The sequence below is a fragment of the Rosa chinensis genome, chromosome 3 (assembly GCF_002994745.2).
Source record: "Rosa chinensis cultivar Old Blush chromosome 3, RchiOBHm-V2, whole genome shotgun sequence".
NCBI classification, from domain to species: Eukaryota; Viridiplantae; Streptophyta; class Magnoliopsida; order Rosales; family Rosaceae; genus Rosa; species Rosa chinensis.
The window spans coordinates 14,651,132-14,667,536 of record NC_037090.1 but is presented as its reverse complement, the minus strand read 5'-3'; the positions used below and the strand labels follow the sequence as shown (position 1 = coordinate 14,667,536).

General features: G+C 41.9%; 3 protein-coding genes across 3 annotated transcripts; 1 reads left to right on the top strand and 2 right to left on the bottom strand.

The window, feature by feature from the left end:
- Positions 1–6,176: 6,176 nt before the first annotated feature.
- LOC112195070 lies at positions 6,177–8,238 on the bottom strand. Its single transcript, XM_024335419.2, has 2 exons — positions 8,099–8,238; positions 6,177–8,001 (listed from the first exon to the last, which is right to left on the bottom strand). The coding sequence occupies exon 2, from the start codon at positions 7,937–7,939 to the stop codon at positions 6,344–6,346; it is 1,596 nt and encodes a 531-aa protein (XP_024191187.1). The 5' UTR covers positions 7,940–8,001; positions 8,099–8,238; the 3' UTR covers positions 6,177–6,343.
- A 62-nt stretch (positions 8,239–8,300) lies between these two features.
- Positions 8,301–13,611, top strand: LOC112192685 (probable DNA helicase MCM8). Its single transcript, XM_024332537.2, has 16 exons — positions 8,301–8,607; positions 8,719–8,977; positions 9,092–9,314; positions 9,402–9,565; positions 9,742–9,999; positions 10,261–10,356; positions 10,454–10,606; positions 11,012–11,082; positions 11,166–11,284; positions 11,576–11,705; positions 12,051–12,102; positions 12,240–12,402; positions 12,516–12,690; positions 12,915–13,085; positions 13,174–13,287; positions 13,459–13,611. The coding sequence occupies exons 1-16, from the start codon at positions 8,422–8,424 to the stop codon at positions 13,501–13,503; spliced, it is 2,379 nt and encodes a 792-aa protein (XP_024188305.2). The 5' UTR covers positions 8,301–8,421; the 3' UTR covers positions 13,504–13,611.
- A 112-nt stretch (positions 13,612–13,723) lies between these two features.
- On the bottom strand, positions 13,724–16,405 carry LOC112192686 (pentatricopeptide repeat-containing protein At3g09650, chloroplastic). Its single transcript, XM_024332538.2, has one exon. The coding sequence runs from the start codon at positions 16,139–16,141 to the stop codon at positions 13,913–13,915; it is 2,229 nt and encodes a 742-aa protein (XP_024188306.1). The 5' UTR covers positions 16,142–16,405; the 3' UTR covers positions 13,724–13,912.

The window sequence follows — 16,405 nt, the reverse complement described above, 5'->3', positions numbered from 1 at the left end:
CAAGAACAGTGTTAGATGTGGAGTTGAATTCTTCAGTTTTTTGGGTTCAGGCTCTTGGTGTTCCATGGAAATTTCGTACTCCAGAGGTTGCGAAGGATATAGGAGGTTTGCTTGGAGTTTATAAGGAGGTGAAGGTTGATGCTAAGGGGTATTGCTCTGGACATTGTCTGTGCATCAGGGTGCGTTTGGATATTTCTTTGGCATTGTTAAGATGTAGTATCGTCGAGTTCCCAGAGTTTGGTGATCAATTGATTGAGTTTCGTTATGAAAGACTTCCGGAGTTTTGTCAACAGTGTGGATTGATTGGCCACCCAGCTAGAGTGTGTTTTGATAAGCTGGGAATCAAAGGATTGCTGGAATCTGAACGTCCCTTTCCTCTGTCTCTTAGGGCTGGTACGGATGGGTATGGGAAAAGAATTGGCAAGATGGGTAAGATGGAGGGACTAGTCCATGACAAGGCATTTTTCCCGGAGAATGCGGTGAGTGTTAATGCTAGGTCACATGAGAAGTCAATGCTGCAAAATAGTCCGTATGATGGGGACTCAGTAGGTGTTATTGCTACGATGGAGGACCAGGGGTGTCAGAGTGCGAAGGCTGCTAGTTTGGATGTGTGTGGTGATCAAAAGCTCCAATTGACTATTCAACCTACAATGACTGTGGTGGATAGTGATGCAGTTCGGAGGTTGGGGTCGGTTCTCAAGCAAACTTTTTGTCCGAATGTTAGTTATGGTGAGAAAGATCCTTATGTGGGGTCGCCTGTTAATGGGATTGACAAGAGTGATATAACTGTACTGGAATTCTCCTTGGGGGCAAGTGGAAACTCTCCAGTATGCAGAAACAAATTGAAGGGCAGGAGATTAATATCAGTGTCGGCTAAACGAAAGTTGAGAATGGAGGGTGCTCAAAATGAAGCTGATATGGAGGGTGAGGTGGTGAAGAGAAAGTTGGAGCTGAACATTGTGGAAGCTGAAGATCGACAATCAAAAAAGGTGATGCTTTCGTCGGGTGTCCCTGAAGTGGTGGGAGCAGTTGAGCTGCCCCACCACGAGCAATGAGGATCTTAAGTTGGAACGTCCGTGGGATGAGGGGATCCCGGACGTTGAGAGACCTGATGGATTTCCTTCATTTTCATAAACCTGACTTGGTTTTCCTTTTGGAAACAAAAATGACCTCATGCCAAATGGGAAATTTGAAGTCTAGTGTGGGTATGGAGGGTATTCTTTGTGTTCCGAGGGACGAAGAAGGGGGTGGTTTCTCGGGTGGGCTGTGTCTGATGTGGAGGAGGAATATTTCAGTTTCTTTTTTGTCCTCTTCGTTCTTCTATATTGATACAATGGTAACTTGGGAGGATGGTTATGTTTGTAGAGTGACGGGATTTTATGGGGAACCGGTGGCAACACGCAGGCATTTATCATGGCATTTATTGAGGCAATTGGCTAGCGAGAGGGAGGGTCCGTGGTTGTGCTGTGGGGACTGTAATGAAATTCTTGTGATTCATGAGAAGACGGGGGATGCTATTCGTCCTCAAAGGTTGATTGATAATTTCCGTAGTGCTCTTCATGATTGTGGTTTGTATGACTTTGACTTCACTGGTTATCAGTTCACTTGGGATAATCGACGGATAGGTACAGCTAATGTTAAAGAGCGGATTGATCGTGGGTTCGGAAACTTGGAGCTAATTCAGAAATGGGGAGGCTTTCTTTGTCATCATCTTGTCACGATGGCTTCTGACCATTGTCCGATACTTATTGAAAATGTGGCTCCTATGAGTGAGGGTGGTGGTGTTGGTCGTAGGCCCCGACGCTTTATTTTTGAAGAAATGTGGTCCAAAGAAGAAGAGTGTGGGCAGATCATTAATCAAACTTGGAGGAGGGGGGGCCACTTGGATATCAGATTTATGTTGGGGCCACTTGGAGTGTGGGCAGAAATATGTTGGTATCAGATTTAATTACGGAGTCTGGAGCATGGAACTTGCAGTTGTTAGAACGGGTTGGAACGGTTCAAGAAGTTGATGCCATCTTGTCAATACCTCTTACTCGTGTGGATGGACATGATAGATTGATCTGGAATCAAAATAAGAATGGAAGGTTTTCGGTTAAGAGTGCGTATTGGATGGCTATGAAAGATGCTAGGGAGAGTTTGAATGGGCAGCAGGTGGTGCCGGTGGTCACTGAGCACTGGCGACATCTTTGGAAACTTCGAGTGCCTCCTAAGATGTCCCATTTTCTGTGGAGGTGTTCGACGGGCTATTTGCCGTGCATGTGGGCTCTTTTTCAACGGTGGATTTCTAATAGTTCAATGTGTCCGAGGTGTCATGTCGCTGAAGAAACCCCTTTGCATGCAACACGTTCGTGCTCTCTTTGTGTTGCGGTGTTAGAGAGGGCGAGTTTTTATTTGAAACTGAACCCGGGTACGTCGAACAATTTTTCTTCATTTATTGAGCACGCCATACAAGTTTTAACTTTGGATGAGATGAAGTTGTTAATTATCATTTTATGGAGCAATTGGAATGAAAGGAATCTAGTTGTGCATGGTGGTCAACCTAGACCTGCTTTAGTCATATTTAATCAATGCTACTCCATTTGGACTAGCTTGATTACGGTGCAAGAAAGGGAGACTTGTGATAGGAGGAATAATGGGGTAATTGCCCCTGACATTGTTCGGTGGACTCCTCCATCTCCACAGGGTCTGAAGCTTAATTGTGGTGAGTCTGTTTCTAACAATGGGTCTCATGTTGGAATTGGGGCATTAATTAGGGGAGGTGATGGGAACTTGGTGCTTGCGGTGGGGGAAAGGTTGATTGGCCGTCTTCAGCCATGTGCAGCTGAGCTGCAGGCACTAATATTGGGACTGGAAGTAATGGTAGAGAATGGTTGGAGGATGGAAAAGGTAGAAACTGATTGCCTGGAGGCTGTCCAATTGGTGAATGGATGTGATGATTGTTTGGCTCCGGAGGGTGTTTTGGTTGACAAGGTCAGGATGCTATTGGCTTCTGTTGGTATTCAAGGAATTTCCCATGTGCCCAGAAGTGTGAATGGTGCTGCTTATGTTATTGCAAAGTCTGTAGCCCGATTAAATGGGCGTTTTAGTTGGTTAGGGGTTGGGCCCCATTGGCTCATGGATGTTGTCGCTGACGACAGACCCGTAACTCATGGTTGTAATAGGGCAGTGGGGGGGAACTCTTTGTCCACCACTGGCTTTTCTCATATTTTGTAATCGTTTTCTTTGGAATAAATTTACTGTTTCTCAAAAAAAAAAAGGGTTTTGGACCAAAATTTTCAAGCACATGATTTGGTTATCTTATTTGTAGGAATAATTCCTATTATGTCAAAATTCAAAAAAAGGACTTTCACAGACATGAATTGTTACATCAATGGTGTTTATCTGGTCAGTAATTGAAAAATATACTCTATCACCGTTAGATGATAATCTACAGTGAAAAACAAAACAACCTTTTTTTTTTTTTATTCTTTTCTTCATTTTTAATAAGAGGATCAAAGGGTTTCACTCCTGCCCTCATGATGACTCGAACCCATGACTTTGTACATAGGTAGTGGGTGCTCTAACCACTGAGCTAACACCACTTCGTCAAAACAACCTAACTTAAAAATAATTATTTTTATTGTTAAATTTACATCCAAAGAGGGTTGAGCATAGTTTTCTTGGTCAATTATTGACAAGGTGAGCATGATGTCTCATTAGTCCATTTATTAGTCAAGATCAATTTTGACTATTTTTTAGCTTACATAATTTCTTTTTCTTTCTAGAGCCACGAAGTAGTCAAGTAGTAGTAGGATTCATCAATGGCATAAATTTCATATAAAGATATTCCATTCTAGCTCGGGTAGTTTATGATACTGCAATGTTTATCGTACATTCATCTAATTATATCTAATTGAACCAAAATTATAATTTAATTAAATCAAATTTACGACATTGACAGCAAAGTTATCACATTCATTTTACATTTTTTACATATAACTGAATCAATTTATAACATTGACAACAATTTGAGCTAAACGAGTCAATTGACACCAGCTTCAAATTGAAGGAGCTTCCCTTATGTTTCTAATAATAAATCAGAACGATGCTTTGCTAGATGATCGGAGCTAAACAAACTGTGCTATTTACATCTCTTTTAGAGTTGAAGATTTTCTTAATTTTTTTTGTTGAGGGCAACGGAAAACTAATCTATTGATCGAAATCATGACGACCTCACTCGGTCAAGCGTGAAGGGTACAATCACCCCTCATATTACAATGCAAGCTCACGAAGAGTACTAAATCCAAAAGAAATCCATACTTGAAAACTAAAATCTTAAAGGAACTGCTGAAAAAGAAAATGCAGAATTGAAAAAACTCTCTAATCCTACATTGCCCAAAAATGGAACCAATGTCCTGAATATCTTGAGGCCTAAGACCTTTTTGGTGTACGTCGCGACGTTCAACACACCCACAGCAACATTCTAGGAACAGATGTAGGACAAAGAGCAGGACAAACCACCCCCAAAAAGCCCAAACCGAACCCAAGTGTGAGAAAATAGGGGAATTGGGCTATAGACCCAGTTCTCTAGACTGCATCCCTGCAGCCCAAAAAGGTAGAGGCCCAAGGCCTACTACCCACACTCTACGTGCCTCACACCCAGCTGCTGAATCTGGTCCTTCCGAGAAGCTGCCTTCCACCGCCAAATCAGTTCGGCGGCTTCCCCAGGCAGGAGACCGTGGCAACCATCTCGCCGCCCACCAAGCCTGTACTAGCGACTTGTTGCACTAACCGCCGATCTGAATGCCGATCTCTAGCAGGAAAGCTCCGATCTCGCTCTTCTTCTAGTCCCGAAACCAAGACCGATCTCCTCTAGTCCTGAAACGCAGATTCACTCCGACTGGAAAACCGATTATGTAGGAAGAGCCTCCCCCGCAAGCCTGATGCCGACCACAACTCAGCCCGAAAGAACCAAAACCGGACACGACCACAACTCAACCCGAGATCGAAGTCTCTTCCTCCTTTGTCTGGAAAACAATTCCAGAGCGCCCTGCTGCAGATCAGAGCCAAGGGACGCCGCCGCACTGCTCACGAAATCTAGGTTTAGGTTTCGGAATCGCTCCGACTTTTTTGGAGCTTCAGAAACAATCTCTTATTGATTAATAGATTAGGATTTGAAGATTTTCTTAATTTCTTTGACTTGTTTTTATAAAATATGCAGAGTTCAGATATTTTTGTAGAGTTGAATGTAATTGTGCATTTGTGCAAGATTGAACAAAAGATACTCTTAAAATGAATATTAAACTTTGATGTGGAAAATAATGGAAAACTCTACGATATCTACCTCTATGTCACACACACATTTACAAAAGTGACAATAAATTTTGTTGTCCTTGTGGTAATTGTTTGGCTCTCCCAAGAAGGTGATGCAAACAATCTTTTTTATGTGTTATGCAACGTGCCAGCACCATGAGATGCGAGTTGTCGGAGTAGTCCCTGACCTGACTTCTACGACCTTGTGGATAGGGAGAGCACCAACCCTAAACTGGCTAAAAGTGCTCTATTTTTTGGGACGGAAGTCTTGAACTCCTTTCTCCTTCTTGTAACAATTAGTTCTACCAATAATAATAATTGCCGTACCCGAGTTTCACAAAAATAGAAGAAGAAAGAAATTGGCATTTTCAGTTGCCAAATGCGCTAGAAACCCCAGACCCACACTAGCTCACCTAGGCTACATATCCAGAGCTGGACTCAGAGAAATCTCTTCCATGTGCTTGATTCAAAGCCTCAAATTGAGCTCGACGACAACAAACCTCGGTTCAATTTCACCCATTTGCTCATCTCGGGTCTCAATTGTCACCTCTTTCCTCTATGAATTCCGTTTATACTGAACAAGATATCTATGATTGCGTCCAGTAATTATTGGCTAAGACGTTAAAATAGTGCAGATATGACAACAACGCACTCAGAAATTCACAATCAGAAAACCACTTTGCATTATAGAAATGAAAAAATAGAATGTAGAAAGGATTTTTGAAAAATGAAGAAGAAAAAAAGGAAGAATATAAGATGAGTACTAGCAGACAACAGACATTGCAGATGGAAACAGTAACAGCCATTGGAAAAGCTCTTAGATTCTTAGTATGCTAAAATCATAAGTAACTAGCTACAAGTGCAAATATGTTGGCATGCAAACGAGTTCAAAGATATGCTAGTCGTGACAAAACTTTAAAAACTACTATAAAGTCATATTAATATTAACAGGGTGAAGTACAGACTTACTTATGAGATGTGAGGTTTTTATATACTACCTCTCCAGCTCACACATTTCCAGTTAATCCTACCTATTCATCTCCGACTCTTAAGACTGCTGTAAAAACAGGTTAAAAAAGTCTTCAACTTCAAACAACTGACAGTTCGCATTGCTACCAATACCTTGTGATGAATCACTTTTCCTATGTTTCACAGCAGCATCATCAGCCATAGCATCAACTTCCTTTCGTTTCTTAACAGAAGGTTGTGAAATCAATTTACCATCACCTTTCTCTTCTAATCCATTCTCACTCATTGGAGTAGACAAACACTTCGTACCCTCCAAATCTGACAAGCTTTGCTCTTCTTCACTCAGATTCATACTATGTTCAGATATGTGCCGACACTTATGCATGGAGTTATCTTTGATTACTGGGAGTACATCTTCATCAGCTATAGCATCAAGACCCCTTCTTTTGTTGCAATGTTGCAAAATCAATTCACCGCCAGCTTTCCCTTCTGATCCATTCTCACTCATAGGAAACAAACACCTCTGAGCTTTTGAATCTGATAAGTCCTTGCACTCACGTAATGAGTTCTCTTTACTATCTGATTTTTGCACCAACTTCTCATTCTCAAGTACTGAGAGTGCTTCATCACCTACTTCATTGCAGTGGTTCTTCTCTCCCAATAGGAAAATGTCAGTATCATTCTCCTCTGGCAGAGGCACATAACTCTTCCAACGCAAGAAAGCTGACAGCTGGGCTAGAGATGTTACAAGTTCTAGTCTGTCAGCTTTGCCATATGGCAACTGAGCCAACTTTTTTATAAACTTAATGACTTTCGCAGGTTTAAAAAAAGCGGCGCTAAGAGAACTGTCACCGGCATCTCTTCTATTTGCTGCTTCTTTCCTGATTCCAGCATTAATAATCTTCTGAGTTTTGAGCTTTGCATATTCTCGTTTGGATATGCAAGAACAGGCCAGCCCAAACTCTACCCTTCTCGACACTTCGTCCAACGCACAACCAACTGCGTTTTGGAATTCTTCCATATCACTCTGCTTCTCCATTTTTGAGCAGTGCTCCAGAAAGGGCTTAATCTTTGGTGCTTCATTCCAAGCAAATGTCTGATCCCCAAAGTAAGCTATCAGATAACTACCCCTCTTAAAACACTTCTTTGCCAGTTCTGACGCAGCCGAAGGATCACAAATCTGCCCGGGCCACCATGGATGAGTCCTTACTTTGCCCCATACTAGATCAGAAACTTCAAATTCTAGCTTGGAAGAACAAGATTTTCCATTCACACCACCTGACACATTCCCGTCCATCCTCGAATACCGGATAAAATCAGCAACACTGAGCAAATCAACCTCGCATTCAGTACTCACAGGGACCCTCATCGGCGTCAATTCATTTCGATTACTCTCTTCTTCCACATTAACTTCCAAGGCCTCATTTTCAACTCCATCACAATTTACCGTCTTAAAACAGCCGCTAGCATTGAAGTCTTGATAATCCAAAGACTCAATGTTATTAGTAAATTCCACTCCCAGAGCACTCACAACTTTACCTTCCATCCTTTCCCTCAAAGTCTCATCTTTTACTCCATCTTTATCCGAAATTAACGAACTTTCAACATTCTTACAACTATCCTTAGCATCAAAAACCAACCATTCACCAAATTCAGCTCCACAGTCAGTATCCATTCGTACATGCCCTCTTTTCACTTTTTACTATCTATAAATTCAACCCTTTTTCTTCTAAAACCCTAGAAAGCAGAATAAATTTACAATAAGCACTAGCTAGGGTGAAATGTGCAAAATGGAGAAAACCCAGTTAAAACAGAGAGGAAAGGAATTGCATACCTTTCAGCCTGAGCGGTTTGACTGATCTTTCTTCCAGATTTTTTTCACCCTGTTAAATGTTGAAAACAAGCCAAGTGTGTGTGGCATTTTATCCTTTTCATCCGTGAGCGTCAGCCCCGAGAAATTCGAGAGGACACGTGGCGGACTAGACGGGAGCTATGTGTAAAGGGGGAGCGATGACAAACGACATGTCTTTGAAAGAGAGAGAGATAGGAGAGAAACTTTTGAACGCACCACCGTTTTTGGCATACATCATTCATTTTCTCCCGCCAAAACCCGGGGACGAACACACCTGCGCTTCAGAAGCGGAATCTCGATCGGAGATGTACGGCGCGGCGGGGAAGAGCACGAGCTCGAGCTACGGCGCTTCATACGCGTCTGGGCTCAGCGAGATCTGGGCCGCGTACTTGGCCCAAATCGAGCTCGGCGACGACAAACCCTGGCTCAACCTCACACGCTCCCTCGTCAGCTTCCTCACTACGCCGCCGGGCCAAGCTCTTCTCTCTCAGGTATAATTCCGTACAATATTATACAATTTTTGGTTGAATTGAGTTTTATTGGCCACGAATTAGGAATTTGGGGGTTTAGGGTTTTGAGAATGTGAGAGTTTGGATTTGCAGGTCAAGGACGAGGACGGCGTGGTTGCGGTGTGGGTTGACTTTGAGAAATTTCGGAAAGAGTGTGAAGTTGAGGAGTTTTATGAAGCGTTGGAGGAGAAGCCGAAGGTAACCCTACTGTGCATGAGTATTGCAGTGCACAAGGTTCTGTTGACTCAATGGGAAAGTGATAGAATGGAGGATGATATCCGAGTTAATATTCGGTTGCATAACTACCCGGAATCGATGATTGCTTTGAAGAACTTAAAAGCTGCTTATATAGGTATATGGTTCTGTGTGTTTTTCTTTTCCCCCCCAATAAATACTATTTTGAGTTTGAGGTAACATTTGGTCAATTACATATTAATGTGAATGGGACTACTCGGTTACGTTGCAGACAAGCTTGTATCTGTGCGCGGTAGTGTAGTAAAAGTTAGCACTGTGAGGCCTTTTGTGGTGCAAATGGATTTTGACTGTGTGAAGTGTAAGACGAGCATTACGCGTATGTTCCCTGATGGGAAGTTTTCCCCACCATCGAAATGTGATCTTCATGGGTGCAAGAGCAGAACTTTTATTCCAAATCGATCTACTGCTCAAACGATAGATTTTCAAAAGATAAGGTAGGTGTTTTAAATAAAGTGATCCAGTTTTGCTTTTTTATGTACCTTTATTGATTTTGTTAATTTTTTCCTTTGATACTATGTAAGGATACAGGAGCTGCTGAAGCCTGAGGATCATGAAGAAGGACGGGTGCCTCGAACAGTAGAATGTGAACTTCTTGAAGATCTTGTTGATGCATGCATCCCTGGAGATGTGGTGACTGTCACTGGGATAATAAGAGTCATTAACAATTACATGGACATTGGGGGAGGTAAAGATTTTCTCTGGAGTTCACTTGAATGTCCTGCATCACTGCATGCTTTTTCAAATTTCTAGGCCTTTAGAAATAGTTTTATATCTTAATCATAAGTATGTCATTCCTTCATGGTGAATGACAGAACTAATTTCTATCCTAAATGCAACATGATTTATATTTTGCGTTTTTAGGAAAATCGAAAGGCAAAAGTCAGGGAATTTACTATTTGTATCTAGAAGCTGTTTCAATTAAAAACTCCAAGTCGCAGTCTATGCCTGAAGGTGTACAAGATTCTAGTTCTAATGCTGGGTCTGTAGCACTTGTTGACTCATTTTCCCCAAGGGATTTGGAATTCATTGTCAAGTTCTCGGAGGAACATGGTCCAGATACCTTCCGGCAACTAATCCAATCTATCTGTCCATCCATCTATGGCCATGAGCTCGTTAAAGGTAATATGCTGTTTTCTTCACTTTACAGTCTTCAAAAGTTCATGCTAATATCATTCGCCAAAAAAAAAAAAAAAAAAAAAAAACTTCCTTCTAATATATGCTGCAGTTATCTCGTAATTTAGTCTCCTCTGTTTCTCTTGTATTTTATCACTGCTAGTTATAACAATGCATCTCCTCATTGAGAATGTGACAGTTTTTATGTTCACTAAATTTTTGAAAACTGCTGATAAGTGGTCTAATGAGGCTAATTACTTTCTTTAGCGGGGATAATACTGGCACTCTTTGGAGGTGTAAGGAAGCACTCAAATGATCAAAACAAGGTTCCTGTTAGAGGAGACATTCATGTCATTATTGTTGGTATGTTTGTACTCCATCATGCTACCTTGAAGAACTAAATTTTGAAAGTTATTCATGAAAAAGAGAAGGTGATTATGTAGCCTCCTCGTTTTCTTAGGTGATCCTGGACTAGGAAAGAGCCAAATACTTCAAGCAGCAGCAGCTGTTTCTCCGCGAGGCATTTATGTATGTGGTAATGCCACAACCAGAGCTGGGCTCACTGTAGCTGTTGTAAAGGATTCTATGACAAGTGATTATGCGTTTGAAGCAGGTAGTTCCTTTCCTTCTTGTTCTTCTTTGACTACCAATTATGATTCACTTCCTAGTGATTGGTAAACTAACTAAATGAAAATTGAATGTTTATCTTCTGGCAGCTTAAACTATAATATCAAATAATCAGAACAGAAATACTTATGTTGATGCTTTTAGGCAATGGCATGTAATTCAGTCAAGCAGCAGTATTAGTAGTAATATTTAATTATGTGGGTGATAGAGAATAATATTACTGCTCTGGTTCCCATGCAATACATAATTAAGCTACTGTACTAAAGATAACATCTCTCAACAATTTTATGGGGCTGGAGATATCCAGGTCTACATCATTTGAGACCCATGACTTTTCAAGTAATGAACAAGTACAGAATACTCACAGTCTGTAAATGGCAATCAATTTTAGGTGCTATGGTACTTGCAGATAGTGGTTTGTGCTGCATTGATGAGTTCGACAAAATGACTTCAGAGCATCAGGTTTGTTTCATGGGTTCATATTATTTTCTACCATCTAACTTCTGAATATCAAGACTGGTTTTACTTATATGGGATTGCTGCAGGCCCTACTGGAAGCCATGGAACAACAGTGTGTGTCTATTGCGAAGGCTGGATTAGTGGCAAGTCTGTCAGCACGAACTTCTGTCTTAGCTGCAGCAAACCCTGTTGGTGGTCATTATAAGTAATGCTCTTATTTCCTATTTGTTGGTCCATGTATTATTATGATTCTGGTAATTGATATAATAACATCTTGTGCTTTGCCTATGTTGGTGCTTACGCTTTTTTAGATTTCTTCTCATACTCATGCTATTCAGTTCATTTCCAAGAACTCTATAAAAAAAACTTGATTTTCTCCCTCTCTCTATATGTCCACACTATTGCAATATCATGTGACTCATGTTTATACTACATTCATGTAGCTTTGCTATCATGACAGTTCAATTTATGATAACATTATGCTTCTAAACTGCAGCCGTGCCAAAACTGTGAATGAAAATCTGAAAATAAGTGCTGCTCTCCTCTCACGATTTGATTTGGTTTTCATATTACTTGACAAACCTGATGAACTCTTGGATAAACGAGTCTCAGAGCACATTATGTCAGTAAGTTATCCGGCCGGGCCTGTATTTTGTCAAGTATATACTATTTATTTCTCATTTTGAAGAAACTGTAAGACATGCATACTATGTTTGAAATAAAATCATGGTGACAGTTGAAAAATGTTCGTATTGGCATGTAAATGGAGATCATACATCTCTCTAGACAATGTTATTGGCAAATTATAATACACAAAGCCACTGAAAGGAAAAAAAACAAATTCTCTAGAAACTATAAACGATTACTGTCCTGGGAAAATGAAACATTTGCTAGTCTCTTTCGATATGTAATTGTACTGAATTTAGTTTTATAAGCTGTGTAATTCAAGGACATGGATGTCTATCATGCAGCTTCATACTGGATATGGAGAGCATTCGCCAGCTGCAAAAAAGATTCATAGAGGTAGTTTCTACATATACCCAGAGACATGATAATTTATTTATTATTTTGCAAAGCAAAGTAGTGACTGCGTATCTGGATATATGGTCCCCCTTAAAGTGTGTTTCTACTTTTTGACAACAAAATGCCTTCTGCTTCAGAAAATGCAGCATCACAAAGTGCAGAAGGCATAGATATGAGCGGAGGTCGTTCTTTGATTTCAAGGTTGAGGCTTGACCCAAAGAAGGATGCTGATTTTGTTCCATTACCCATGCAACTTCTTCGCAAGTATATTGCTTATGCAAAAACGTTTGTCTTTCCAAGGTGATTTCAGATGACATCTTCTTTGGAAATCTTTTGCATTTGATTATCAATGATGGGATGAAGTATCTTTCGTTTCATAATTTCTTATCTCTAAGCTTTTTTGGGTTAACCAGGATGTCAAAGCCGGCAGCAGAAATCCTGCAGAAATTTTACTTGAAACTGAGAGACCATGCTACATCTGCTGATAGCACACCAATAACAGCAAGGCAACTGGAGAGTCTGGTGAGGCTGACAGAAGCTCGAGCTAGGTTAGATTTAAGGGAGGAAATTACAGCCCAAGATGCAACGGTTAGTTCTCTTATCTGGCAAAAAGACATTTCAAACCCTCGTAGAACAAAAGAAGCTTTTACCATTTGTGTGAATGTTGCGTTCTTCTTCTTGCTTTATGTTTTTGGAATGGATTTTGATTATCGTCCATTAAGCCATAAGTTTGGTGATTGGTTACTCCCCAATTATTATCAACTTTTAGCCACGTTAGCTTGTAAAGACTTTCCGGATCATCCCATTTGCAGGAAGTGGTTGAAATCATGAGAGAATCCTTGTATGACAAGTACATTGATGAGCATGGTGTTGTGGATTTTGGTCGGAGTGGAGGGATGAGTCAACAAAAAGAAGCGAAGCGGTTTTTAAGTGCCCTTAATAAGCAATCAGAGTTGCACCAAAAAGACACTTTCTCAATTTCTGTATGTCAATCTGAAATTTTCATGTACTTTTAAAAATTGTTCAGTCTCCTTTGGTTGGTCATCCATATGCTGTACTACATTATTTCAGGAAATATACAGTTTGGCAGATAGGATTGGCCTAAGAGTTCCAGACATTGACACATTCGTTGATAACTTAAACAGTGTTGGCTATCTACTCAAGAAGGGGGGGAAGACATACCAGGTATTGCAACCCGGGAACATCAAACTTGGATTACAAAAATATAAATTTAGAACATGAAGCCTAACTGTGATCCTAAGACCTCCTAGCTTCCATATTAAAATTTCCACACATATCAAATGCCAAGAATTCTATATCATGCATATTAATATTAAACCATGTTTTTGTGTTCAGCTACTATCATCATCTTATTCTAGGAGTCAATCATCATCAAGGTGAAGAGGCTGAGGTTCGGGTAGCAATTTATAGCACATTGAACTTTGTATATCTTTGTATTGGTACGGTTTCTGTAACAAATGGTGCTGGCCGAATTTAATCCCGAAAGCAACACATTAGGGGTTCATGCCATAATTTGTTACAGTTCCAATTGTATATAATATTGTCATCTAAATGTTAGGTCATTGTTTCCACACATATGAAAAGACTTTTGACAAGGACATCATTTTCAATTTGCCTACATGATAACATGATTATATTACATGTGATTTTCTTCACTGGAATTACATGAGAAAGTTCATACCCATGATTCACTCTCTCAGATTTTGTGAATACACTACAACTATTTCTTGAGTAATAACGTATACAGGTGATATGCCAAGTGGTCAAAACTGAATCCGAAGCATAACAGTCAGTTATCTCCATCCAAAGATCCTAACCTCCATTCACTCCCATAATAAGAATTGGGTAAACCCAACCAAAACTTGAAAGCCTCAGCTGCTCTCTTCCTTTCACTCCTCCTGTCCTGCCTAGCCTGTGAGGCGTGCTTACTAGTAAACATCCTCGAATGCATCTCCACATAGATTTTAGTGAACTTGGTCTTGTTCGGAGGAATACCATTCTCTTCCATACAAGCGACAATTTCCAGAGCCTTCTTAAAGAAAGCAGCCCTAACACAAATATCAGCCAACGTATCCAATAGCCCTTCATCAGGTTTCAATGTTGGAGGATCTGAATCATCAGACTTTTCACCTTCCTTTTTCGCTGTACATCTGTCCTTCACTTCATTCCAGAGCAAAAGTGCCTCTCCTGGTTTTCTAGCCAATGCTATACCATTAGCTAGGCTACCATAAGTAGCCACATCAGGGTGAAACCCATGCTCTTTCATTCTCTGAATGATTTTCTTGGATTCTTCAACCAACCCCAGTCTGCAATACCCTTCGACCAACATGTTCCAAGCTACCAAATCAGCCTTCACCCGAGGATCGTTAAGCATTTCTTCGAATACCTTGTTAGCCAGCTTTGGCTGTCCAGACAAGGCAAAAGCTTTCATCAAAGTGGTGTAGCTGATCTTGGTGGGAGCAATTCCTTTTGCTCTCATTTCATTGAAAAAAGCAAGAGCACCAGCACTGTCATCAACCTGTATGCACCCATCGATCAAGATGTTATACGAAACCACATCAGGCTCAATCCCCGCATCCTCAGTCATCTCTCTAACCAGCTCCTTTGCCTGGTCTATCTGCAGCTGCTGACAATAACCCTTGAGAAGAATGTTATACGTTATCCGATTTGCAGGCACGCCAACTCTCGTCATCTCAGCTAGAACCCTGCGAGCACGGTCCATGGAACCCGCCTTCACAAATGCAGAAATAACAGTTGTATATGTCACATGGTCAGGCTGACTCGAGCTATCATCCTGGTGCCTCAGTGCCTCTAGCATCCGAACCGTGTCAGTAACACGCCCAGCATTCATATAACCCTTCATCAGTGTAGTGTAAATCCTCGAGTTAGAAGTATACGCTTTTGGCAACAATGGCGGCTCACGTTCACTAGCTGTAACTGAATTCGGAAGCAACCTCTCAAACACATCCCCATCTCTTCCACTAGAATTCGAACTCCTCAAATTTGCCTCCCTTAGAATCTTGCAGAGGTCTCTCCTCCCTTCCCTCATTGCCTGAACCATCCTCTCCGCAGTTTCCAAGTCTCCGAAACCAACATAAGCCGCAACGAGGGAATTCAATGTAGTCATACACACTGTGATCCCCTGCTCCAAAATCCTCTCCAACACAAAAACAAGCAAGTCCTTCCTTCCAACTCTAGCGCAGAGCTTGATCATCACATTATAAGTAAGCACATCCGGCTCGGCACCTGACTCAGGCATTTCGTCGAACAGCTTCAAGAACCTATCTGTATCACCCAAATTAGCACAAGCATTCAGCGCGGCATTGAACGCCGCCGTGTCCGGCCGCGAGTCCGCCACCAGCTCCGGCTCGGCGAACCTCCGGACGCGGCGCGTGACGGAATAGAAGAGCTTGAGCGCTTCGGAAGGGCCGTCGTCGCCGGAGGCAGCGAGGCGGCTGACGACGGCGCTCCAGGCCTTGACGTGGGGGAGGAAGCCGGAGCGGAGCATGGACTTGACGATGGAGGTGGCGTAGCGGGTCTGGCCGGCCTTGGAGGCGGCGACGGCGAGGAGGCCGAGGGAGTTGGCGTCGAGGTGGCGGAGCTGGCGCTCATTGCGGAGGCGCGTGATGATGGACTGGGCGCGCGTGAGGCTGGTGCGAGTGTTCTGGTAGGACAGCTGGGAGAGCAAGCGGCTGAGGCAAGTGGGATTGGGGAGGCGGGAGGATTGGGTGTAGAGAATCCAAGCATCTTCTGTTTTTCTCTGGCGGAGGAGGATTAGAAGCTTCTGGTCTTCATTAGATATTGGTGGGTCGGCGGCGGTTGTGAGAGTTAAGTCAGCGGCTGGGTTGGCGGGGTTGGCGGCGGTGGCGTGGAGGCGAAATGGGCGCGTGGGTTTGGAAATGGAGGAGGGATAAGGAGGGGGAGAGACCCAGTGGAGAGTGAGGGTGTGGGTTAGAGGGAGTGGATGGTTTGAATTGGTGGGTAATGGTGAAGATGGTGGAGGTGGTTTGAGGTTCATAGTTGGTCCATTTGGGAAGAGAAATGGAGGGTTTAATTAAGTAATTGTGGAAGAAGAAGAAGAAGGAGATAATCAAATTGGAGATGGTTTGAGTTTGTGTTGAGTGGAAGGGGGGCTTACTACGTCGACTGGATTCTATCCTCTAGTTCTTTTGGTGCAAGCTACTTGCAGTTTTGCTTCTCAATTTAGTCACCAACAGTTTACAATTAAGGAAAGAAAAGGATATTTATGGAGGTAGAAAGAAAAGGCAAAAAAAAAAGATTT